This window comes from Mandrillus leucophaeus, unplaced genomic scaffold (genome assembly GCF_000951045.1).
Source record: "Mandrillus leucophaeus isolate KB7577 unplaced genomic scaffold, Mleu.le_1.0 Scaffold1457, whole genome shotgun sequence".
Taxonomy (NCBI): domain Eukaryota; kingdom Metazoa; phylum Chordata; class Mammalia; order Primates; family Cercopithecidae; genus Mandrillus; species Mandrillus leucophaeus.
In genome coordinates, this window is record NW_012101429.1 from 169,686 (window position 1) to 192,871 (window position 23,186).

Consider the following 23,186-nt stretch of genomic DNA (forward strand, 5'->3'; position numbering starts at 1 on the left):
ATGAAGAGGAATGGGTAATAACCTTGTTTTTACCACAAAACTTTGTTCTCGAATATTCCCAAGTAAATGTGGCTCTAAATTTAAAAGCACATTGGAGATTTGGAAAGAGGGTAGAAGCAGAAATGTAAAAAATTTAGAAATATATTTCTATAGAGTGTTGCTTGGCCCAGCACCCTACTTCAAATCATTTCAAGTATGTTATTAGACATCATCCAAAACTTATATTAAGCTGGGAGAAACATTGATTTGTGTCACTAAGCTGCATAAACCTACCATAGAACATCACTTATTTTATCATTTTGTGCTTTTCAGCCTTAATAATCCCTGAAATTTGACTATTTAAAATTTGTAACATTTTCCAAAAATGTTACATAACACATTAAAACATTTCCATTGAAGTACAACATAAATAGTAATTATATGATTTCTTGAGTATTCACATGTTAATGTCCTGATGTAATCACTACCCAAGCCAGGAAATAGATCATTATAAGTAAACTAGAAGCCCCATATATATCCCCTCCTAATCAGCACCTCTTTCCAAAATTAATATTATATTAGCACAGATTAGTTCTGTCATTTTTTTTTTACAGTATATATTCTTGGTGTCTAATTTATTTCATGCAGTATTATACTTTTGAATCATTTGTGTTGTTGCATATAGCTGTAGTTCTTATTGCTGCATAATATTCCATTATATAAATATACCATTTATTTATGCTAATGGACATTTAAACTATTTCCAATTTGGGGCTATTATGAACAATATTCTTATGAATTTTCTTGTATTTATCTCTGTGCTAATATGCATATGTATTTCTGAAGTATCTAGGACTGGGAATGCTGGGTTATCATATATGCATGTATGCAACTATACTAGATAATGCCAAACAGTTTTCCAAAGTGGTTGTACCAGTTTACAGTTCCACTACTACTATATGGAAGTTTCCTTGACTCCACATCCTCCCTAGTACTTGATATTGTTAGTTTTAGCCATTCTGGTAGTATTGCTTTATGATTATATTTATGTGATGATTAATAAATTCAGCACTATTTTATTTGCTTATTGATCACTTGGATAATCTCTTAGGTCAGGTCTGCAGATCTCTCAGCCGTGGATACCAGCACCTGCTCTGGTGGAGATGGCAGGGGGTGAAATGGATTCTGTGAGGATCCTTAGTTTTGGTTGTTTAATGCACTATTTTTGTGTTGGTTAGCCTCCTGCCAGAAGGTGGCACTTTTGAGAGAGCATCAGTTTTGGTAGTATAGGGAGAATCAGGCTGTGGGTAGGGCACTAGAACTCCCAAGAGTATATGCCCTTTGTCTTCAGCTATCAGAGTGGGTAGGGAAGTACCATCATGGGGACAGGGCTATATGTGTCTGAGCTCAAGACTCCTTGGGCAGGGCTTGCTGTGGCTGCTGTGGCAGATGGGAGTGTGGTTCCCAGGTCAGTGGAGCTGTTCCAGGAAGATTATGGCTGCCTCTCCTGTGTCATGCAGGTTGTCAGGGAAGTGGGGGAAAGCCGGCAGTTACAGGCCTCACCCAGCTCCCATGCAACCCAGATGACCAGTCTCACTCCCACCATGCCCCTCGAAACAGCACCAAGTTTGTTTACTTGGCAGGGGGTGGGAAGGGCTGAGAACTTGCCCCAGGCTACCAGCCTCCCACCTGTGAGAACAAGTAGGACTTTCACATCTCCCAGCCTGTGGAGTCTGCACACGAGATTCACACCCTCCCTTGAGTTCTGGCCAGGAGACTTCCTGTTCAGTTGGAATTGTTAAAAAATTCAGCTGACCTATCATATGGTCTGTCTTGGAGACTGTTCCATGTGCTGATGAATAGAATGTATTTTCTGCTATTGTTGGGTAGGATGTTCTGTAAATACCTGTTAAATCCATTTGTTCTAGGGTATAATCAAAATTATATCAAATATTCTCTCAGGCCACAGTGGAATTTTTTAATTTCTACTTTGATTTCATTGTTGACTGAATGATCATTCAGGAACAAGTCTTGATGACCTGTCTAGTGCTGTCAGTGGAGTACTGAAAGCCACCACTATTATTGTGTTGCTTTCTATCTCATTTCTTAGGTCTCATAGTAACTGTTTTATAAATTTGGGAACTCCAGGTTTAGGTGCATATATATTTAGAATTGTGATATTTTCCTATTGGACTAGTCCTTTTATCATTGTATAATGTCCCTCTTTGTCTTTTTAAACTGCTGTTGCTTTAAAGTTTGTTTTGTCTGATATAAGAATAGCTACTTCTGCTCACTTTTGGTGTCCATTTGCATGGAATATGTTTTTCCACCCTTTACCTTAAGTTTATGTGAATCCTTATGTGTCAGGTGAGTCCCTTGAAGACAGCAGATACTTGGTTGGTGAATTCTTATTAATTTTGCCATTCTGTATCTTTTAAGTGGAGCCTTTAGGCCATTTACATTCAATGTTAGTATTTGAGGTACTATTCTATTCATCGTGCTGTTTGTTGCCTGGACAGCTTTTTTTTTTTTTTTTTCATTGTTGTATTGCTTTATAAGTCCTGTGAGATTTATGCTTTAAAGAGATTCTATTTTGGTGTTATTTCCAGGATTTATTTCAAGATTTATCACTCCTTTAGCAGTTCTTATAGTGCTGACTTGGTAGTGGTGAATTCTCTCAGAATTTGTTTGTCTGAAAAAGGCTATCTTTCCTTTATTTATAAACCTTAGTTTTGCTGGATACAAAATTCTTGGCTGATAGTTGTTTTGTTTAAAGAGGCTAAAGATAGGACTCCAATGTCTTCTAGCTTATAGGGTTTCTGTTGAGAAATCTGCTGTTAATCTGATAGGCTTTCCTTTATAAGTTATCTGATGCTTTTGCCTCACTGCTCTTAAGATTCTTTCCTTCATCTTGACTTTTGATAACCTGATGACTATGTGCTGGGGCAATGATCTTTTTATGATGAATTTCCCAGGTGTTCTTTGAGCTTCTTGTATTTGGATGTGTAGGTCTCTAGCAAGGCCAGAGAAGTTTTCTTTGATTATTCCCTCAAATATGTTTTCCAGACTTTTAGATTTCTCTTCTTTCTCAGAAACAGCAATTATTCTTATATTTGTTTGTTTAACATAATCCCAAACTTCTTGGAGCCTTTGTTCATTTAAAAAAATTTTTTTTTCTTTGTCTTTGTTGGACTGGGTTAATTCAAAAGCCTTGTCTTGAAGCTCTGAAGTTGTTTCTTCTACTTGCTCAATTCTATTGCTGAGACTTTCCAGTGCATTTGCATTTCTCTAAGTGTGTCCTTCATTTCCCAAAGTTGTGATAGTTTTTTATTTATGCTATCTATGTCACTGGAGATTTTTCCATTCATATCCTGTATCTTTTTTTTATTTCTTTAAGTTGGGCCTCACCTTTCTGTGGTGCCTCCTTGGTTAGCTTAATAATCAACCTTCTGAATTCTTTTTCTGGCAATTCTGAGATTTTGTCTTGGTTTGGATCCATTGCTGGTGAGCTAGTGTGATGTTTTGGGGTTGCTAAAGAACCTTGTTTTGTCATATTACTAAAATTGTTTTTTTGGTTCCTTCTCATTTGGGTAGACTGTGAGAAGGAAGATCTGGGACTCAAGGGCTGCTGTTCAGATTCTTTTGTCTCACAGGGTGCTCCCTTGATTTGGTGCTCTCCTCCTTCCCCTAGGGATGGGGCTTCCTGAGAGCCAAACTGCAGTGATTGTTATTGCTCTTCTGGGTCTAGCCACCCAGCAGAGCTACCAGGCTTCTGGCTGGTACTAGGGAGTGTCTGCAAAGGGTCCTGTGATGTGATCCATCTTCAGCTGTGGATACCAGCACCTGCTCTGGTGGAGGTAACAGGGGAGTGAAGTGGACTCTGTGAGGGTCCTTAATTGTATTTTTTTTAAGTGCACTGGTTTTGTGTTGGTTGGCCTCTAGCCAGGAGGTGGCGCTTTCAAGAGTGTATCAGCTGCAGTAGTATAAGGAGGATACAAGCTTGCTCTGGGGTCAGGCAGTAGGCAGGGCCATAGAGCTCCCAAGAGATTAAGTCCTTTGTCTTCGGCTACCAGGGTCAGTAGAGAAAGACCATCAGGTGGGGGTACCATTATGTAAGTCCCAGGCCAATTCCCAGGGGGATTATAGCTGACTGCTGCGTCACACAGGTCACTAGGGAAGTGGGAGAAAGCTGGCAACCACAAGCCTCACCCAGCTTCCACACAGCCTGTAGCCTAAAAGGCCAGACTCACTCCCACCGTGCCCCCACAAAAGCACCAAGTTTATTTCCAGGCAGCTGATGAGCAGGGCTGAGAACTTGTCCCAGGCTACAGGCCTCACAGCTGAGAAAGCAAGCTGACTCATAGTTCCTCGCCTTTTCTGGTATGCTTCTGCGGTAGTTCTTGGAGCAAAAGTTCATGATGTGAGTCTCCACATGCCACTCTGTCCAACCAAGTGGGAACTGCAAGTTAGTCCTGCCTTCTATCTGCCATTTTTTCCCAGACCTAACATTTATTTTTAATATTAAACCAACTTTGCATTCTTATAATAAACTCAATTTGATTGAGCTATAGTAGCCTTTTTATATAATACTGAATTTGGTCCTCCTAATATTTGCCTTAGAATTTTTGCACATATTTTCAGAATGAGTGACATTAGCGTATGAATTGCTCATGGTCTCATCATAAATCACATGGTACAAATTGAGTAATCTGAGGAAAGTTTAATTATGGGACTGTTTTCCAAAGTGTGCAAATGTGGTCAGAGTGAAGGAAACTAGAGGAATAATACACTAATCGTAGTTTGAGAGCCCTCACCACCCCCAGACCTCAAGGGAAAAGGTAGGAGTGGACCATGAGGTTTTATACAAGGAAGTGCAACATGTAGTGGACCAAGCAGGAATGACTCTCCTGCACCATCCAGTTTCTTATTCTTCATTGGCAAAACTGAGATAAAAGCCAGAGACTGAGGAAGCCCATTGATGCAGCCTGTACAGATCAGCCTTCTGAAATACAAAGACAGTGGAAAAGGGTGAAAATTGTTCAGAATGGTGATACCTGGCACTGCCTATAATTTTCCTTTCTTGTAATATCTTTATCAGGTTTTGGTTGTAATCATTTGGTAAAACAAATTGGGAAATGTTCCCTCCATTTCTGGAAGAATCTGTCTAAAATTAATGTTAGTTCTTTAAATGCTTAGAATATCACCCATTGAGCTATCTTTTCCTCTGATTTTCTTTGTGGGTTGTCAATTTTTTTTTTTTTTTTTTTGAGATGGAGTCTCCTCTGTCGCCCAGTCTGCAGTGCAATGGTGCCATCTTGGCCCACTGCAACCTCCACCTCCTGGGTTTGAGCTATTTTCCTGCCTCAGCCTCCCAAGTAGCTGGGATTACAGGCATCCATTGCCATGCCTGGCTAACTTTTGTATTTTCAGTAGAAACGGGGTTTCACCATGTTGGCCAGGCTAGGTTGGTCTCGAACTTGTGACCTCAAGTGATCTGCCCACCTCAGCCTCCCAAAGTGCTGGGATTATAGGTGTGAGCCACCACACCTGGCCTGTGGGTAGTCAATTTTTAAAAACTTTTTGTTAGGGAAATTTTCAGAAACACAAAGATAGAGTAAATACAGTGCTTACTATACAATGTGTGGTCCATGGAACCAGCAGCATCAGCATCATCTAGAAGCTTGTTAGAAATTCAGACTGTCATCCCCACCCCATATCTACTGAATGAGAATTACTTTTTAACAAAATCCCCAGAAGATGGGCATGCACATTAACATTTGAGAAGCACTGCTGGGGTGTGGTGGTTTGGGTTTTGGTTTTGGTCTGCTCATTCCATCAGTCCCTGAGAAAGATGAGTTAAAATCTCTCACCTTAATTGTGGATTGATTATTTCTCCTTTTAGTTCTGCAAATTTTACTTTTTGAGACCATGTTATTGGATATAAATGTAAAATTGTTACGTCTTCCTGGTAAATTGAAACTCCTATCACTATGGAGCTATCTCTGTTTTTTTTCTTTACAGTCTACTTTGCTGACATTAACATTCTTGTATTAATGTGGTCAAAGACAATCTGTCTAGATTGATCATCTTTGTCCTTTATGTGGAGAATTTATTTGCATTTCATGTCACAATTGGTATACAGTATTTGGGTTTAAATCTACCATCTCACTCCTCTTTCTGTGTGTCCCACTTATTCTGTCTTCCTTTTCTCTCTTGCTATCTTTTGCATTGAATCATTATTCCATTTTTTAGCCTCTGTTAAATTGTTTTTATATACTGTTTTATTGATCATTAAATGGTTACCCTAAGTGTTAAAACCTGAATCTTTGTCTTATTAAAGTCTAATGTAAGTTAATATTTTCATTGCTTCCTGGACAATTAGCACCTTAGAATGATTTAACTCCATCTATCCCTCTTGATCCCTCTCGACTTATGTTCTATTATTGGATATTTTTATTTTCTCTAAATTTCAAATATATTGCAAGATTATTTATAGCCAACACTCAGCTGGATTTATCCAATTAATTACTCTTTCATTGTTTTTCATTCCTCCTTCTATCCCCATTCTTCCATCTGGGATTATTTGCCTTGTGCCTGAAGAATATACTTCTCTTAGTATCAGTTGATAATGAATTTTCTCAGTTTTTTTTTTGTCAGAAAATTCTTTATTTTACTTTTACTTTTGAAAGATATTTTTCTGTATTGAATTTTAGATGAGCAGTTATTTTCTTTCAGCCCATTGAAAATATCATTCCCTTGTCTTTTGGCTTCCATTTGTATCTCTTATTGCTACTCCTTTGAAAGTATCGTGTCTTCTTCTAGCTTCTTTTAAGACTTTTTTTGTAAGTTTTGGAAGTTTTTTTGTAAGTTCCCAGTTATCTCCTAGATATTGCTTCTATTCCATTCTGCCTCTTCTCTTTAGTCTTTTTTTTTTTTACTGTATCTTGTAGGTCTCTTAATCTCCTTTGTGCTTTACATTATGTGTTTGGGGAGTGGTGACTGTGCTTCATTCTGGATATTTTCCTATTCAGCATTCTCTCTTCAGTCATTTCTACTATGCTCTTATGTCTACCCATTAGTTCTTACTTTTAAATACTGTATTTTTGTGTTCTAGGGTCTTCATTTTGTTACTTTATGTAGTTTCCAGTTCTCTGTCAAAAATTTTCAACCTTGTCATTTTTCTTTGAATGCATTAAACATTTATTTAAATAATGCTGATAACTTCGTTATTTAGATTCCCTCAGGATTGATCTCTGTAGGCTGTTTCAGATTGTTATCATATTGTCTTATTTTATTACATGCCCAAAGAGGGCAAATACATGCCAAACATTGTATATTAAAATTTAGAGACATAACTGGAGACTCAGGATGATGTTATCTTCCTCTAGAATAGATTTATATTTGCTTCTGACATGATTTGTAGCTGTTCCATATCACTGTAATGTAATCAGAGATTAAGATGATTTCAAGGTGGGATTCACCTCCTGAAAGAACTAGTCTATTTCCTATTCTTTTTCTTATTCCTAGAGTACGGTCTTTCCAAGTCCTGGTCTTATATTTGGGGAGGGTTGCCCATACCCCTCCCTTCTTGAAGGATACCCTAAACTGTTTTTATTAGAAAAACTGCTCCGTTTCTCAATATCTAAATGGAAAATTAGTGCTCTATCTGTAATTACCTTCTCCAGGATCTCAGACTATAATTCTTTATAGCCTCGTTAGCTCTCTGATGCTAACAAATGTGTTTCAAACAAATGTGGATTTTTTTCCTCCAACTTTTTTCAGTTCTCAGAGAGAGAGTTGGTTTGAATTATCTTGTGTGCCATTTCTAGAATGATTAGGGGTCAAATGACATAATGACAGAACTCCTCATAATATATTTATAGTATTTGCTAATTTTAATATTTTAATCCACTACATTTGTACAGCACTTAGCAGTTTACAAAATCTTTTTGTATACATTTTATCATTTAATAAAGGAGGTATTAATATCTCAATTACAAAGATGAGAAAACTAACTATCCAAAGAGGGCAAATGACTCAAGCAAGTTCACAACAGCCTAACAACTGAGTTGATACTCAAATTTAAATCTAATTCTCAAGTCTAGTTATTTTCCTACTATGCCACAGATATAAACTTTTGTGTTTTAATGTTTATTGTTCTACTTATCAAAGAAAGAATGTAAACTTATGATTCTGTTTTGCTTTGTTTAAAAATGTGATTCAGCATGATTCCACCTTTCCACTGATAGACTCAAGTTCCCAGAACCAGATTAGAAAACGCATCGTACTTGAAAAGTTGAGTAAAGTGTAAGTATATAATTGCCATTCCAGCTTTGTAGTAGTTTTAAATTAGCTTGACATTTATGAGCTCATAATGTGTAAGTATTATCCTCAAATTTTGAACATTTTGAAAAATAATGTGAAAAGTTTCCATGGATTTCTTCACTTGAGAAATTTGGATTTTTAAGATATTTTATCCAAGAAATACAGATTTTTGTGTAGAGGACACAGAGGCACATCATAAAGAGGAAGGTTGAGATTGTGGATTTAGAAGACCAAACTACGTTACTCCCACCTAATCAGTGAAGTCAGGGAAAAAAAATCTCAGAGCTAGACCCATTTAAATACTGATTTGTGGTAAATGTGTCACAGCAGTTTCAGATGTGAATAAGATGTTGTTATACTTTTAAGGGTGTGTTAACTCACTCTGCATGCATACCCTTAGAACCATTTCACATTCAGCAACTTGAGTTTTTGTTCAGCTCAATGTTGCACTTTTAGCTTTAAACTTCCCGTGGTGGAAAGTATTGTTCTTGTAATTAGCCCAGTCATAAATGACATTTAAAAATTGCTATCTTGGTTTTTCTTTCAAAAAGAACTTGAAGATTTTTTTTTCCTGAGGTGTGAGGGCTGTGTTGAACTTTTCAATCTGCATTTTCTTATTTTAGCAGAAAACATGGAAAAGTGTGTCAGTCATTATTTAAGAGTTGTGAATATGAAGTTTTATTTTGTAGCAGTTTGAAAATACAGAAAACATTTCACATTAACCAAGGCATAAAGAAGAGTGAAGACAAAACTAATTATGTTATAGGAATTTTTTGTTGTTTGTTTATGAAAGAGTTTTCTTCTCATTATCAAAGTTAGACCTTTTTTGGTTTTTTATTTGAACCAATTGTAAAAAGTGTTTATTTCAGAGTATCAGAGGAAATTAAATATGTTGGATATTAGATGACACTCAGGAATTGTTAATTTGGATGGTTATGATCATTTTATTGTGATTATATAAGAAAGTGCCTTTGTATTTAGAGATAAAAATGGAAACAGGTCAAATGACATGACGACAGGTATTTACTTTAAAATATTACTACAAAATAAGAAAAAAATGGCCAGGTGTGGTGGCTCATGCCTGTAATACCAGAACTTTGGGAGGCTGAGGCAGGGGGATCACCTGAAGCCAGGAGTTCAAGACCAGCCTGGGCAACATAGTAAGACCCTATCTCTACAAAAATAAAAATAAAAATTAGGCCGGGTGCAGTGGCTCACGCCTGTAATCCCAGCACTTTGGGAGACTGAGGCAGGCAGATCACGAGGTCAAGAGATCGAGACCATCCTGTCTAACACGGTGAAACCCTGTCTCTACTAAAAATACAAAAAAAAAATTAGCTGGGCGTGGTGGCGGGCGCCTGTAGTCCCAGCTACTCAGGAGGCTGAGGCAGGAGAATGGCCCGAACCTGGGAGGCGGAGCTTGCAGTGAGCCGAGATCCGATCACTGCACTCCAGCCTGGGGGACAGAGTGAGACTTCATCTCAAAAAAATAAAATAAATAAAAATAAAAATCGGGTGTTGTGGGATTACTACTTAGGAGGCTGAAGTGGAGGATTGCTTGAGCCCAAGAGTTTGAGTCTGCAGCGAGCTATGATTATGCTCGTGATTAAACTGTTCTCCATAGTGGGTGTACTAATTTCCATTGCCACCAACACTGTATGAGGGTTCCCTTGTCTCCACATTTCTCACCAGCGTTTGTTATTGCCTGATGTTTGGATTATGCCACTGCACTCCAGCCTGGGTGCTGAAGGGAATGAGAAATGAAGCAAATGTAACAAAAATTAAGAAATTGAATCTGGAAATAGATATATGGGATTATTATTACTGTTCTTTCTATTTTGGAATATGTGTGAAACTTCCATAGTAAGAAGCTTTTTGTATTATCACACTGGTCTTAAAAAGAAGCTTTAAAAAAATAAAGTAACACATACTTTAGCAAATGAGGCAATACAGAATGGTTTAAAGAAGGAAGTAAAAATTACCCGTAATCCCACCACTCAACACTAACTACTATTAATATTTTGATGTGTATCCCCGACATGTATATGGCATATGCATATTCATTCTATTTGGTTCTCTCTATGGATAAGCCTAGAAGGGATGAAATATGCTTGATATGTAATATATATGAAGTACAATGGTATTATATGTTTTTATAAAAATAGGATGATACTATGTACATTTTTCACTTCACATCTATCATGAATATCTTTTTATATTAAAAAATAGATTCACATTATTTTAAATGTCTTATTCTATGAAATTGGTGTATCATAATTTATCTAACCAATCACCTATTGATACACATTTGTTTCCAATTTTTCACTACTAAAACTATTTCCGCAACAAGCATATTTTTTATGTTTATCTGATTATTTTCTTAGATTAAATTTTTTTCATAGTAAAACTGTTGGGTCAAACACATTTAAACTGTTAATATATATTGTCAGATTGCTTCATAAAAGGGTACTAATTTTTACTCCCACCATGAGGATTTAGTAAGGAAAAATATACCGCACTCTCAGATTGAACCATTTTGGGGGCAGTTGTGTTCTTTCCATCTTGGTCTAATATTTGAAAATAAACAGGTAAGTAAAACTAGGGACAAGAATGTAAATAGCTGCCAAAATGATTTTGCATTTCAGTGCTTCACACTCAGTAACAGACTACAAAGTGGAGTGTGGGGTAATGTTTCCTTATGAGTTCTCACCAGTCATAACCTAGGTTAACCTTTAAATCATGACTGCTTCTACCTAAATGCCATTATTACCTATGGAAAATTCAGATCTAGGCATGACCCAAAAAAAGTTTCCATATAATTAAGGTTGTTTTAAAATAAATGTAATTTTTTAATTTTCAGATTGCCTGGGCTTCTCTGTCCTCTTCAGATTACATTGGGAGATATTTACACACAACTTAAAAATCTTGTTCGAACTTTCAGGTTAGTATTTATATTACAATTATCCTTCTCAATTATTTTGACTTTATTTATTGCCTTGCAGAATCCAAAGGCACAGAGAAAGTAAGTGACTTACCTTTCAATGTCACAGATCTAAATACAGTATTCTATTTTTCTCCTCCACTAAACAACGTTATTTTTCTCTTCTTTTTAATGCAACCTTTATTTGCTCAAGCCATTATATAGTTCACTTTGGATAGTTTATTTATGGAATAGCCTAAAATTGAGAAGGAAAATTATATGTCTGACACAAAGCCAGTAATACTATGGGTTTAAGTGAAATAGTAAATATATATTGGATGACCCACACTGTGCCAGGCACTATGGATAATGTAAAAGAAACATAATGCCACCCCAAAGGAAGAACTCTCCTGTGTGAAGATCATGTGAGTACAGTGAACAGTACAAGACAGTGGGTAATTTAATATTGAATTACACAGAACAGACTAAAGTGCTAAGAACTTTAAAGGAAGGGAGAATAGAGAATTGATATCAATTGTGAGTGAAACTGTTGTGATTTTTCCTAAAACTATCAAGATAAAAGTATTCAATCAGGCTAAGACTAGGTTCTCTCTACCAAGAAGCATAGCAATAAGCCTCTAAATGCCTTATTAGTAGAATTGTACCAAATGCACATTTCAGCCAAATGCCAGTGACCAAATGTTAAAATTAACATTTGCCTGTGGCTAATGTTGCACTGACACAGAATAAACTTCTAGGGTAGAAGAATTAATTTATCCAAGACATTTATCATATGTATTTATTATTGTAGTTTATTATTGTCAACAATAGCAGTCAGATTTTGGAAGTGTAAAATTACAGTACAGGAACAATTTCTTGGCACTGTCAGCTGTTAGACTTCTCTTGCAGTAACATACTGTACATCAGTAACACCTAATAGACAATCATTTTAAACTGGCACATTTAAAAACATCACTAACCTTTTTGTGTGCCAAAAGTAATTCAGGAAAAGGTTTTTCGGTAAGGATTTTACTAGAAAGAGTTTTGTATCTAGAATTCAAAGTTTAAGGCAAACCTCAAAAATTATTTGTCTTCAAAGACTTGTTTTCAGCTGCTGAAAAGGATAATTTGTAATAATTTACATTAAACTATCAAACCTTCATAGATTCAAAACTATAGATGTCTTAAAACATTATTCTAGAGTCTTCTATAGTGAACTTTGACTAAACGAAATGTGCTTGGGATATCTCAGTTTTCTCTAAGTTTTATCTTAACAGTTTGTTATATCATGATTAGATATTATATTTGGATTATTATATATCTGTTGTTTATATAATTTAGGAATTTTTCCAACTCATGATAGTTTGAGGGGACATTGATTTTCATTCATCATCAATTCCCCAACAGAAATTTAAATACAGGTCTTCAAGGTTATTTTCTTTAATGTTGTGACTACTAGTAGGTAATACATTTCTGCAAAGTTTGAGTTATTGTAAAATCTAATGTCTATTACTCTGTTTTAGATTATTTAAATTTTTATTAACCTATTCCCAAGATACATTCTTGAGAAAGTAATCTAGTGTATTCAATATTTGTATTAACTATCAATCTTATTTTCCTAAATAATTGAAAGTTGTTACTGATTGTTTTGTACTTAAAATTAAGTTTCACAGACATCATTAATTATTGTGGTATTTTACTCTTCAGTTGGCTGATAAAACAAGCACATAAAGACATTTTCACTTCATTTTATCTAGGATGTTTATATTTGAAGCTGAATGTTTAGGTAATGATAAACTGAATGATATGATTGTTCTAATTACTAAGATTTTTACCCTCACTAGGTGTCATGAAAACTATGCAATTTGAAGATTATTGATTACTCACAAGTTCAGGGATGTCAATCCTCAGATTGACCTTGGACTTTGCCAAAAGAGGGTTTGAGCAAAATAACAAGTCCAAAGCTGAACTTGTCTGCATGCTGTGTGCCCTGTTAGTAATGATGAGAGACATTTTTTAGGTATCCTGTCTTATACCTATCACAGAACCATGCATCCAAAAGGAGATAAAAAGTATTTAAAAACTGTCTACACTGATGATAAAGTTTAAATATATGTACACAGTATGGAAACACTGAAGTTTAGGATTTGTTCAGGATTTATCAGGGAATGAATATCATCATACTAACATAAAGTCAAGTGAGGGAAGATGAAGGTCAGATCAGGCAGAGGCTGATCACTGATTTTTTTTTTTTTTTTTTAAAGACAGGGTCTTGCTCAGTTGCCCAGGCTGGAGTTCAGTGATGCGATCATGGTTCACTGCAGCCTTAACTTCTGGGCTCAAGCATCAGCCTGGCTAATTTTTTTTTAAGTTTTCTGTAGAGATAGGGGGCAGTCTTACTATGTTGCCCAGGCTGGTCTTGAACTCCTGCCCTTAAAAGATCCTGCTGTCTCTCAAAGTGCTGGGATTAGAGGCACAGGCAGGAGCCACAGTTCCTGATCATTTCATTGATTTTCAAAGGACTTGCCATTCACCTTCCTGCAGACAACACATATTTAATCACCATTCTGAGCAAACTGATAAAAGTTATGCTGTACATATCAGAAAACATTAGAATAAACCCTATGGTCTCCAACTACACATTTTTTATCTGGCTTATGTAGAATAGATGAACTAGCAATTTAATTTACTTTGTTTATATTTTTTAGAACAATATTTTTCTATAGATCTAATTTGGTGTCTCTTTTTAAAAAAACTATTCTGAGGTTCTCAAAAGTTACTAGAAACTTTACGGAAAAAAAAAGTTAGGCTACCCCAGATATTTCTAATCAGTGAGATTTGCTCAAATTTGGAAGCTTATTGGAATCACCTAGGGAGCCTTAAAAAATTACCACCTGTGTCCTACTCCCCCATCCAACCCCCACTCCCCCAAGGATTCTGATTTAACTGGTTTGGCATATGGCATTCAAGGGACAGGATTTTAATGCTCTCCAGGTGATTTTAATGGATAGTCAAAGCTGAGAACCTACTGCTCTAGGGCATAATGCAAAAAATAATAATAATAATTTTGGGACTAATACCTCACTGACCTTCCCAGTCCCTTGGTTTTCCTGCCTGCTCCCTTCTGGCAGCCAGTCAATAATTTTAGAACTTACTGAATGGAGACTGGTAATAGTGACATTTTTATTGTAGTGATTCTTCACAGTTGTTTTTTTTCTCCTACGTCTAAGGACCTCTTTATTTTTCCACCATAGAATTGTTAAGTAGTGACTAATTTGTGTTTTTTAAAATATTATTATTATTAATGAAAAATACAGCCAGGCACAGTGGCTCAAGTCTGTAATCCCAGCACTGCAGATATGAGGAGACATTCAAATGCCCTTTTCCTCTCATAAACTATTATCATTTTTTTCTGTCATTCCTATTTTCTGGCTCTAAGTCCCTTCTAGTTACTTTCTGCATTATTTAAAGACTTGATTATATGACATCTGAGATTTGCTTCAAAATTATCTAGATTAGCAGTAGTGTTGAATATGGGGTTGTTATAGAAGAAACGTGATTAGCTGGGAGTTGGTAATTGTCAAAGTTGTGATGTGTATATAGGAATTTATTTTATATTATCTGTACTTTTATATATGTTGAAATTTAATAAAAAGCATTGGGAAAATAAGCCCAAAAACATATGCTTTATTTTGGTAGGAGGTGTTATAAAATTCTGTTCCAAAAACCTTGGTGTTAATTATTTTTGAAAATCTTTACTCTTTAATAACTGTAAGTTAAAGTCTGTAGCTTTGATAAAAATTGCTTAAATTGGCTTCACTATCCTTCAGAAAAGTGTCAGTTGCTTAGAATACAGAATGACCTCTGATAAGATAGCTGATTTGAAGTCTTCAGATTCCAGATTCTGGACAACGTTAGCAGGTCTGTGACAGTTTGTAGGCTAGGGCTGCCAGGCGAAGCTTCTGGAAAAATGCCATATTGATGACAGTAACTATTGTTGAGAAGTCCTTTCAATCAATACTGATAATGGGAAAGAGTTGACATAAATAACCACATCCTTCTCTCTGAAATGGCAATCAATAATAGGAACTTGTAGAACAGTGATTCTCAAGCCAGTTGTGCATCAGAATTACCTGGGGAGCTTTTAACAACTATAGATGTCCGGCTTCCACCCTAGAGATTGAGTTTCATTCGGCTAGGGTTGGCCTCAGTCATTAGTATTTTCTAAAAGCGCCCCCCCTAGATAATTCTAATATGTAGCCAGGGTTGAGAGCCTATTTTGGGACCTAAACATAAAGCAGCTTTTTCGGCTCTATGAGAATTTCCCCAGTGAACAGAACTGTCCTTTCCACTGAATTGCATTACAAATCTGCTATCTAGAATGTTACATTGGTTTACCTGTCATAGCGTAAAGCAGGTTCCATCAGAATCTGCTTGATAATGATTCACTGTCATCAGTGTTGAATCTAGGTATTTTTCTAAATTAGATTTGAATTAAAATTATATTTTGACACAAAAGTCCATTTTAAATTTAATCAGTGATGAATCAAGGTATTTCAATCTGTATGAATTTCAAATTATGTTTTGAAAATCTGCTTTTTTTTTTTTTTTTTTTTTGAGACGGAGTCTCGCTCTGTTGCCCTGGCTGGAGTGCAGTGGCCGGATCTCAGCTCACTGCAAGCTCCGCCTCCCGGGTTTACGCCATTCTCCTACCTCAGCCTCCCGAGTAGCTGGGACTACAGGCACCCACCGCCTCGCCTGGCTAGCTTTTTGTATTTTTTTAGTAGAAACAGGGTTTCACCGTGTTAGCCAGGATGGTCTCGATCTCCTGACCTTGTGATCCGCCCGTCTCAGCCTTCCAAAGTGCTGGGATTACAGGCTTGAGCCACCGCGCCTGGCCTGCTTTTTGTTTATTTTTATTTTTGAGACAAAGTCTTACTCTGTCACCCAGGCTGGACTGCAGTGCTGTGATCTCAACTCACTGCAACCTCTGCCTCCCAGGCTCAAGCAATCCTCCCACCTTAGCCTCCTGAGTAGCTGGGATTACAGGCACACACCACCATGCCCTGCCAATTTTTGTATTTTTTGTAGAGAGGAGGTTTCACCATGTTGCCCAGGCTGGTCTCGAACTCCTGAGCTCAAGCAATCTGCCTGCCTCCCAAAGTGCTGGTATTACAGGCATGAGCCACCATACCTGGCCTGAAAAATCTGCTTTTTAAATGTTTTCTGTCAAATATTACTGTTTCCCTTTTAAATTGTCACTCAAACAATAGTAAATACATTCGTTTAGCATCTGTGCTGGAAATTATTTTGGCTCAACAATAGGAAAAATATGAAAACAGGTGAAATTTCACTAGTTTGCTACTAGAAGTACTTTGAAATGAAAACAAAACCTCTTATTTGTGTTCTCTCCAGTGCCTGGAACAGTGGTAATACAGCAGACACTCTAAATACGTTTTTGGTGAATGTATAAGTGAATTATGAAATCTTAAATCTGTCTTAACTCTACAAGATTTGAGTATAATAGAAAAGGAAATACTTTTTTGAGTTGTAGTCTTGCTCTGTCGCCCAGGCTGGAGTGCAGTGACGCAATCTGGGCTCACTGCAACCTCCACCTCCCGGGTTCCAACGATTCTCCCGCCTCAGGCTCCCAAGTATCTGGGATTACAGGCATGCACCAACACACCCAGCTAATTTTTGTATTGTTAGTAGAGACGGGGTTTCATGATGTTGGCCAAGCTGGTCTTGAACTCATGACCTCATGATCTGCCTGCCTCGGCCTCCCAAAGTGCTGGGATTACAGACATGAGCCACCACACCTGGCCAGGAAAGGAAATTCTGTTCTGTCATTTTATTCCTATATGCTTATCCTTATTTGAGCTAGCTCCTTTGGCTATATGCTAGATATTGTTTGATTTGCTACAAGTACATCAGTGAACAAAACAGACAAATCCCTTCACTCATGGAACTTATTTCTAATAGATGGAGTACAAAAATATGCCCTTTTCCTTTTCTTTGTCCATTCTTCTCCTTCTCACCCCAGAAGCAGGGAAATCAGATAGTACTGAGGAGGGAGAAAGTTGCACTTTTTAATAGGCTGATTAGGGAAGACCTCATTGAGAAGACACTGTTTGTGTAAAGACCCGAAAGGAGGTAAGGGAGCAAGCTGTGTTGCTGTCTGTGAAACTATAGCAGACAGGGAAGAGCAGGCGCAAAGACTCTAAAGCAGGAACAGGCCTGGTGTATTCACAGAATATTTAGGTTGCTGATGAGGTTAGAGAAATGAGCAGAGGCAAGAGTAGAGAGATACGTGGTCAGAGAAGTATTGGGATTGGGGTTGGGTGTAGTACAGATTGTATAGGCTTTGTAGCTATGATCATTCTTTGACCTTCACTCTGAGTGAGATGGAGGGTAATTGGTAGGTCCTGAACAGAGGAATGACATGATCTAACATATGTTTTTTAACAGCATCATTTTGGCTCCCAAGTTGATAATTACAACAGATGAGCAGAGGCAGAGAGACCAATACAGCTAGAAATAGCCAGGGCTATTTTGGTAATCTAGGTAAGAAATGGTGTGGCTGAAGAGAAAGCGGTGGAGGTAATAAGAAGTGATTAGATCCTATTTTGAAGGTGGAATCATTAGAATTGGTGACTGGCTGGACATGGGATGTGAGAGAGTCAAGTTTAACCAAAAGATTTGTGGCCTGAGCAACTGGATTCTGGAAGGATAGGGTAAGCCATTTACTGAGATAGGAGTGTCACACCATCCTTAGTTTTGGGGGCAGGATGAAGAGCCCAGTTTTGGCGCTACCAAATTTTGAGATGCCTGTTAGACATCCAAGTAGAAGTGTCAAGTGGACCATTAGATATAGAAATCTGGAATTCAAGGAGGAGGTCCAGGCTAGAGGTAATACATTTGGGAGTTGTCAGCATATAGTTTCTAATATTTAAAGTCATAAGATTGGATGACATCACCAAGGGAAAGAGTGTTTGTTTATACAGGAGAGAAGAGACCTAAGGCCAGAGGCCCTGGGACACTCCAGTATTAAAATGTTCAAGGAGGGTGCTCATGAGAGGTAGGGGAACCAGGCAAGTGAAAACTTGGTGAAGAAAATGTTTCCTGGAGAAGGGAGTGATTGTCAAGTGCTGGACAGATTAAGATGAGAGTTGTGAAATGTCTGTTGGATTTGGCAGTATGGCTGTCTCTTGTACAGTTAATCCTCACAAGAACCCTATGAGGTGGTTGATATTATTGTCCTTATTTTACCAAATTAAGTTTCACAGCCATCAAACAATGTGTCCAAAATAAAACACTACTGAGGACATATCTGGGTATTAAACCCTTATCTTTCAGACTCTAACCATTATATACTGTACTTACTTTTTCTATCATGTAGGCTTTTTTAAATTTTGGAAAATGATGGGAAAATTCAGATTAATGTAACAAAATATATCCTCCACTCAGAATTAATAGATTTTAATATTTTCTAAAATTTGATTCAGATATATATTTTAAATAAAATGTTATAATTATTCAAAAAATATTAATTGAATGCCTACTGACTGCCAGCCACTTGTTCTGGAAACTTAGAATAAATAGTGAAGTACACAAAGACTCTTGCCCTCTGAGAAGAAAAAACAGAAAATAAACAACAATTATATATTAGAAGGCAATAAGTTGTATGGAAAAAAAAGAAAAACATAGCAGAATAAGGAGGTCAGGAGTATTGGGTTTGGGAGGTAGAGGGCAAGTTGTACTTTTTAATACTGTGGTCCGGATAGGCCTTATTGCAAAGATGACATAAGGAAACTTACCTGGAAGAAGATAGTTTCAGATGGACGGAATAGCTGGTGCAAAGGAGGAGGGCATGAAGTCAGTCCCCTTTGTTCCCTTTCCCAATCCATTCTTTGTTCCTCCCCAGAAGCAACTGGTACTGTGAAGTAGATGTGTATCCTTCTAGTCTTTGTTTTTATGTTTACTGCCATAAACAATATTTAGTATTTAGTCTGTTCTTGATTTATATAAATAATGCTATACCAGCCGGGCACTGTAGCTCATTCCTGTAATCCCAGCACTTTGGGAGGCCGAGGCAGGTGGATCACTTGAGGCCAGGAGTTAGAGACCAGCCTGGGCAACATAGTGAAACCCCACCTCTACAAAAATACAAAAATTAGGCGTGGTGGCACATGCCTGTAATCCCAGCTACTTGGGAGGCTGAGACAGAAGAATTGCTTAAACTCGGGAGGTGGAGGTTGCAGTGAGCCGAGAGCATGGCACTGCACTCCAGCCTGGGTGACAGAGCAAGACTCTGTCAAAAAAAAAAAAAAAAAAAAAAAAAAAAAAAAATGCCATGCCATGTTTGCTTTCTTTCATTCAAAATTATGATGAGCAAAATATGTAAATCTGGTTTATTCATTTTAACCGCTATTTAATATTTTATAAATATGCCACAGTTTATTTTTCTCTCTATTACAAGCAGAGTTACATTAACAACCTTCACACACATTTTTTTATGTATAAGTGAGAGTATTTTTAGGCTTTATATCTAGAAGTATGTAAATAGCTGGGCTGTTTATATGCATTTTCAACTTTATTAGATATTGCCAGATTGTCATTCAATTGCTCACATCAACAGTGTGTTGCACTATTTCTTCCCATCCTCACCAACCTTGGTATTGCCAGTCTTTCATTTTTCCAGGTGGATGGAGTGAATTATTGTCTTTATATTAATTTCTCAAATTATTAGTGAGATTGAGCTCCTTTTCAAATTTTTATTGTCCATTTCAAATTCCTTTATAAATTCCCTGTTCATATCCTTTACCATTTATTTATTGGCTGATATTTTCTTATTGATTTATATCATTTTTAAATTTAGAGTGATCTTTCTAAATGCTTTCTGAGAAACTAAGATGACTACAGAGTTTTTTGTTGCCATTAATGGCTTAGTGATAAAATTTACTTCTGATTTTTTTAAAAACTTAAGTTTTCTTTAATAAAGACCTATTCTTATAATTTATTAAGCCACTCTTATTTCTGTAAATTATGGATTATAACATCCCTTAATTGCCTGCTACCAACCTAGCACCAGATGGAAAGGTACAGAAGATGAAGTAAAATTACAATCAGAAGTTGCTTACCTTAAGCCAGACACAGCAGCATGTACCTGTCATCCCAGCTACTCAAGAGGCTGAGTCAGGAGGATCTCTTGAGCCCAGGAATTCAAGGCTACAGTGTACCATGATCATGTCTGTGAAGAGCCACTGCACCGCAGCCCAGGCAACATAGCAAGATCCCATTTCTTTAAAAAAAAAAAAGAAAGAAAAGAAGAAGGAGAGAGAAGAAAGAAAGAGAGAAGAGAAGAGGAGGAGGAAGAGGAAGAGAAGAGAGAGGAGGGGAGGGGAGATGAAGGGAAGGGAGGAGAGGAATTGCTTGGTTAGGGGAAAGCATAGAGAATATTATGAGTATGTGTGTTGGGGGTGTGTGTGTTTTAATCAAGCGATTTAGTTTCCCACATTGTTCCTATATGTTTATCTTGTCTAGTAGTAATATTATTAAAAACATTAAAAAGTGGGGCTGGAACACTTCCTTTTGAGATGGCCATTATCAGATAGTGACTATTGAGCCGCATTATTATACTATTGACTCTGTCCTGTCAAATATAACAAGTATTTTTAAAAAAATAGTGCTTCTGTGGCACATTATTATAAATCTGATGTTCTCTAGAAAGAAATAGAAAGTTTACTTAAAGGTAACACTCCTTGGATAAATTTTATCTGTCTTTCAGGTTAACAAATAGAAATATTATACACAAACCTGCGGAATGGACTTTAATTGCTATGGTGTTGCTGTCATTGTAAGTACTCTCTCAGATTTTAACTCTAAATACTAAGTGTGAAGCATATTAATTAGGGAAAAACAAAGTGATCCACTGATTTTGTAAACTGCCTTGGAAAATATCATACCTCTATTTTGTGCCTTGTTTTCCTTTCCTATGTAATAAAACAACTTTTATATAAAGTGATATGTAATTATTCTCTATATTTTTTTTACCATCTTTTCCTCTGTATACCTTATTCTTTACAAATACTATTCGTTATCATCTCTTTTTTTTTTTTTTTTTTGAGACAGGGTCTTGCTCTGTCGCCCAGGCTGGAGTACATTGGCGTGATCTCGGCTCACTGCCACCTCTGCCTCCCAGGCTCAAGCAATTCTCCCACCTCAGCCTCTCTAGTGGCTGGGACTACAGCCACGCACCACCATGCCTGACTAATTTTTATATTTTTTGTAGAGACAGTGTCTTGCTATATTGCCCAGGCTGGTCTCGAACTCCTGGACTCAAGAGATCCACCTGCCTCTACCTTCCAAAGTGCTAGGATTATAGGCATGAGCCACCACACCCAGCCTGTTACCATCTTTGAAAGAGACAAACATCCTCATGTGGAGTATATGCAGAATAGTCTTTTAGTTTCATTTTTAGTAGTCCATTGTATTAACATTGAATGGGCTTCATTATTTTACATCTGTATTTTTACATATCTAATATTGTTTTGTTTTTCAACATACTTTATTAGCATCAAAAAAGTTTTTTAAATTAATGTACAATTTTAAAATCTGACAGGTTTAAAGGAACTAAACCAGATGCTTACTACAAAAGCATATATAAAACATTTAATACTCATTCAGCTTTTAAGAAACCACTAGTGGTTTCTAAGGCTATTTATCAGTAGGGTTACAACTATTTAATAAGTGTAGTGTTTTTCAGCTTGAATTGTAAAATTCTTCTTTTGAGGATCATTCATTATTGCATTACTGTTGCTGCTTGGTGCTTGTTAGAGGTCATTGAAGCCCATAGGACATGGAAAACTTACCAGACACTCACAGGTCAAAAAGTGTTATGAATCAATCTCATAGCCTCTCCAGCCCTGCTTTCTTTTTCTTTGATATTACTTCAGTCTGACATGTTATTCTGGCTTTACTGTCCCTAGGAAGGCTGTGCTGAGAAGCATTAGAGTAGGCTTCAGTGAGCCAGAATCTGTGTCACCCAACCAGATACAACCCACATGATTCATTAAATCAGAACATAGAAAATAACTTTACTTGAATGCCCTGATATAAATTTTTTATCAACCATAAGAACAAATCTTTTGTCATTTCTACTATTCAGTGTTCCAGCTGAATTGGTAATTTGTGAACTGATCTTATGAATTTTTTAGAAAGTTTTTTCCATTTTATGAAATTTGTAAATATTTTGGTCACTGGCAAAGGAAATATCAGTATCTCTGCTCACCCACCAGATCATATGCCTGCTAATAAACCCTTATAGACAACTGTTTAACTGTACTTCTGCAATTCATTATACTAAAGGGAGAAGTAACTTTTTTGGTTGACAAGTCAGAGGCCTAGGCTCAGCACTAATCTCAGAATCTTGCTTTCTCAGCCACTTACTGAAGGTATTATCGTCATGAGCACTGCTTACTGAAGACACATTAAGTCCTGTTTTTGGATTAAATTTTTGCCGTATCTTATCTAAAATATATAGCAAAGAACTGAAAAAGTATGGAAAATGAAATAATAAAGGCTACCATTAAAATTTCATATGATTATTCCATACAAAAGTAAACCTCTCTAGTATTTGATTTTAATAGAGGCATCCATGTGGCACAAAATACTGAAAGCTTTGCTAGTCCTTTTATGCACTGTTTGACTTCTTTAACTTTGGATATAATGTAGGGAACCTCTTATTTCAAGAGTCAGTGACCCATAAAAATAGTGCCTTAATTGAATTCACGGAACAAACTGCACACATTTTAGTGTAGTGTATCGCGTGTTTCATATTGGACAATCAATCTTTTTTTTTGAGATGGAATCTCGCTCTGTTGCCCAGGCTGGAGTGCAATGGCGCAATCTCGGCTCACTGCAACCTCTGCCTCCCGGGTTCAAGTGATTCTCCTGCCTCAGC

The 23,186-nt window shown here is 36.8% G+C and overlaps 1 protein-coding gene across 1 annotated transcript in view; it reads left to right on the forward strand.

The window, feature by feature from the left end:
* RPAP2 (RNA polymerase II associated protein 2) overlaps positions 1-23,186 on the forward strand; it is an 89,068-nt gene that overhangs the window by 27,124 nt on the left and 38,758 nt on the right. Inside the window, exons 9-11 of the mRNA XM_011974459.1 lie at positions 8,204-8,286; positions 11,165-11,245; positions 21,012-21,080. Coding sequence (XP_011829849.1) covers positions 8,204-8,286; positions 11,165-11,245; positions 21,012-21,080 — 233 coding nt within the window. The remainder of the gene's footprint in view (positions 1-8,203; positions 8,287-11,164; positions 11,246-21,011; positions 21,081-23,186) is intronic.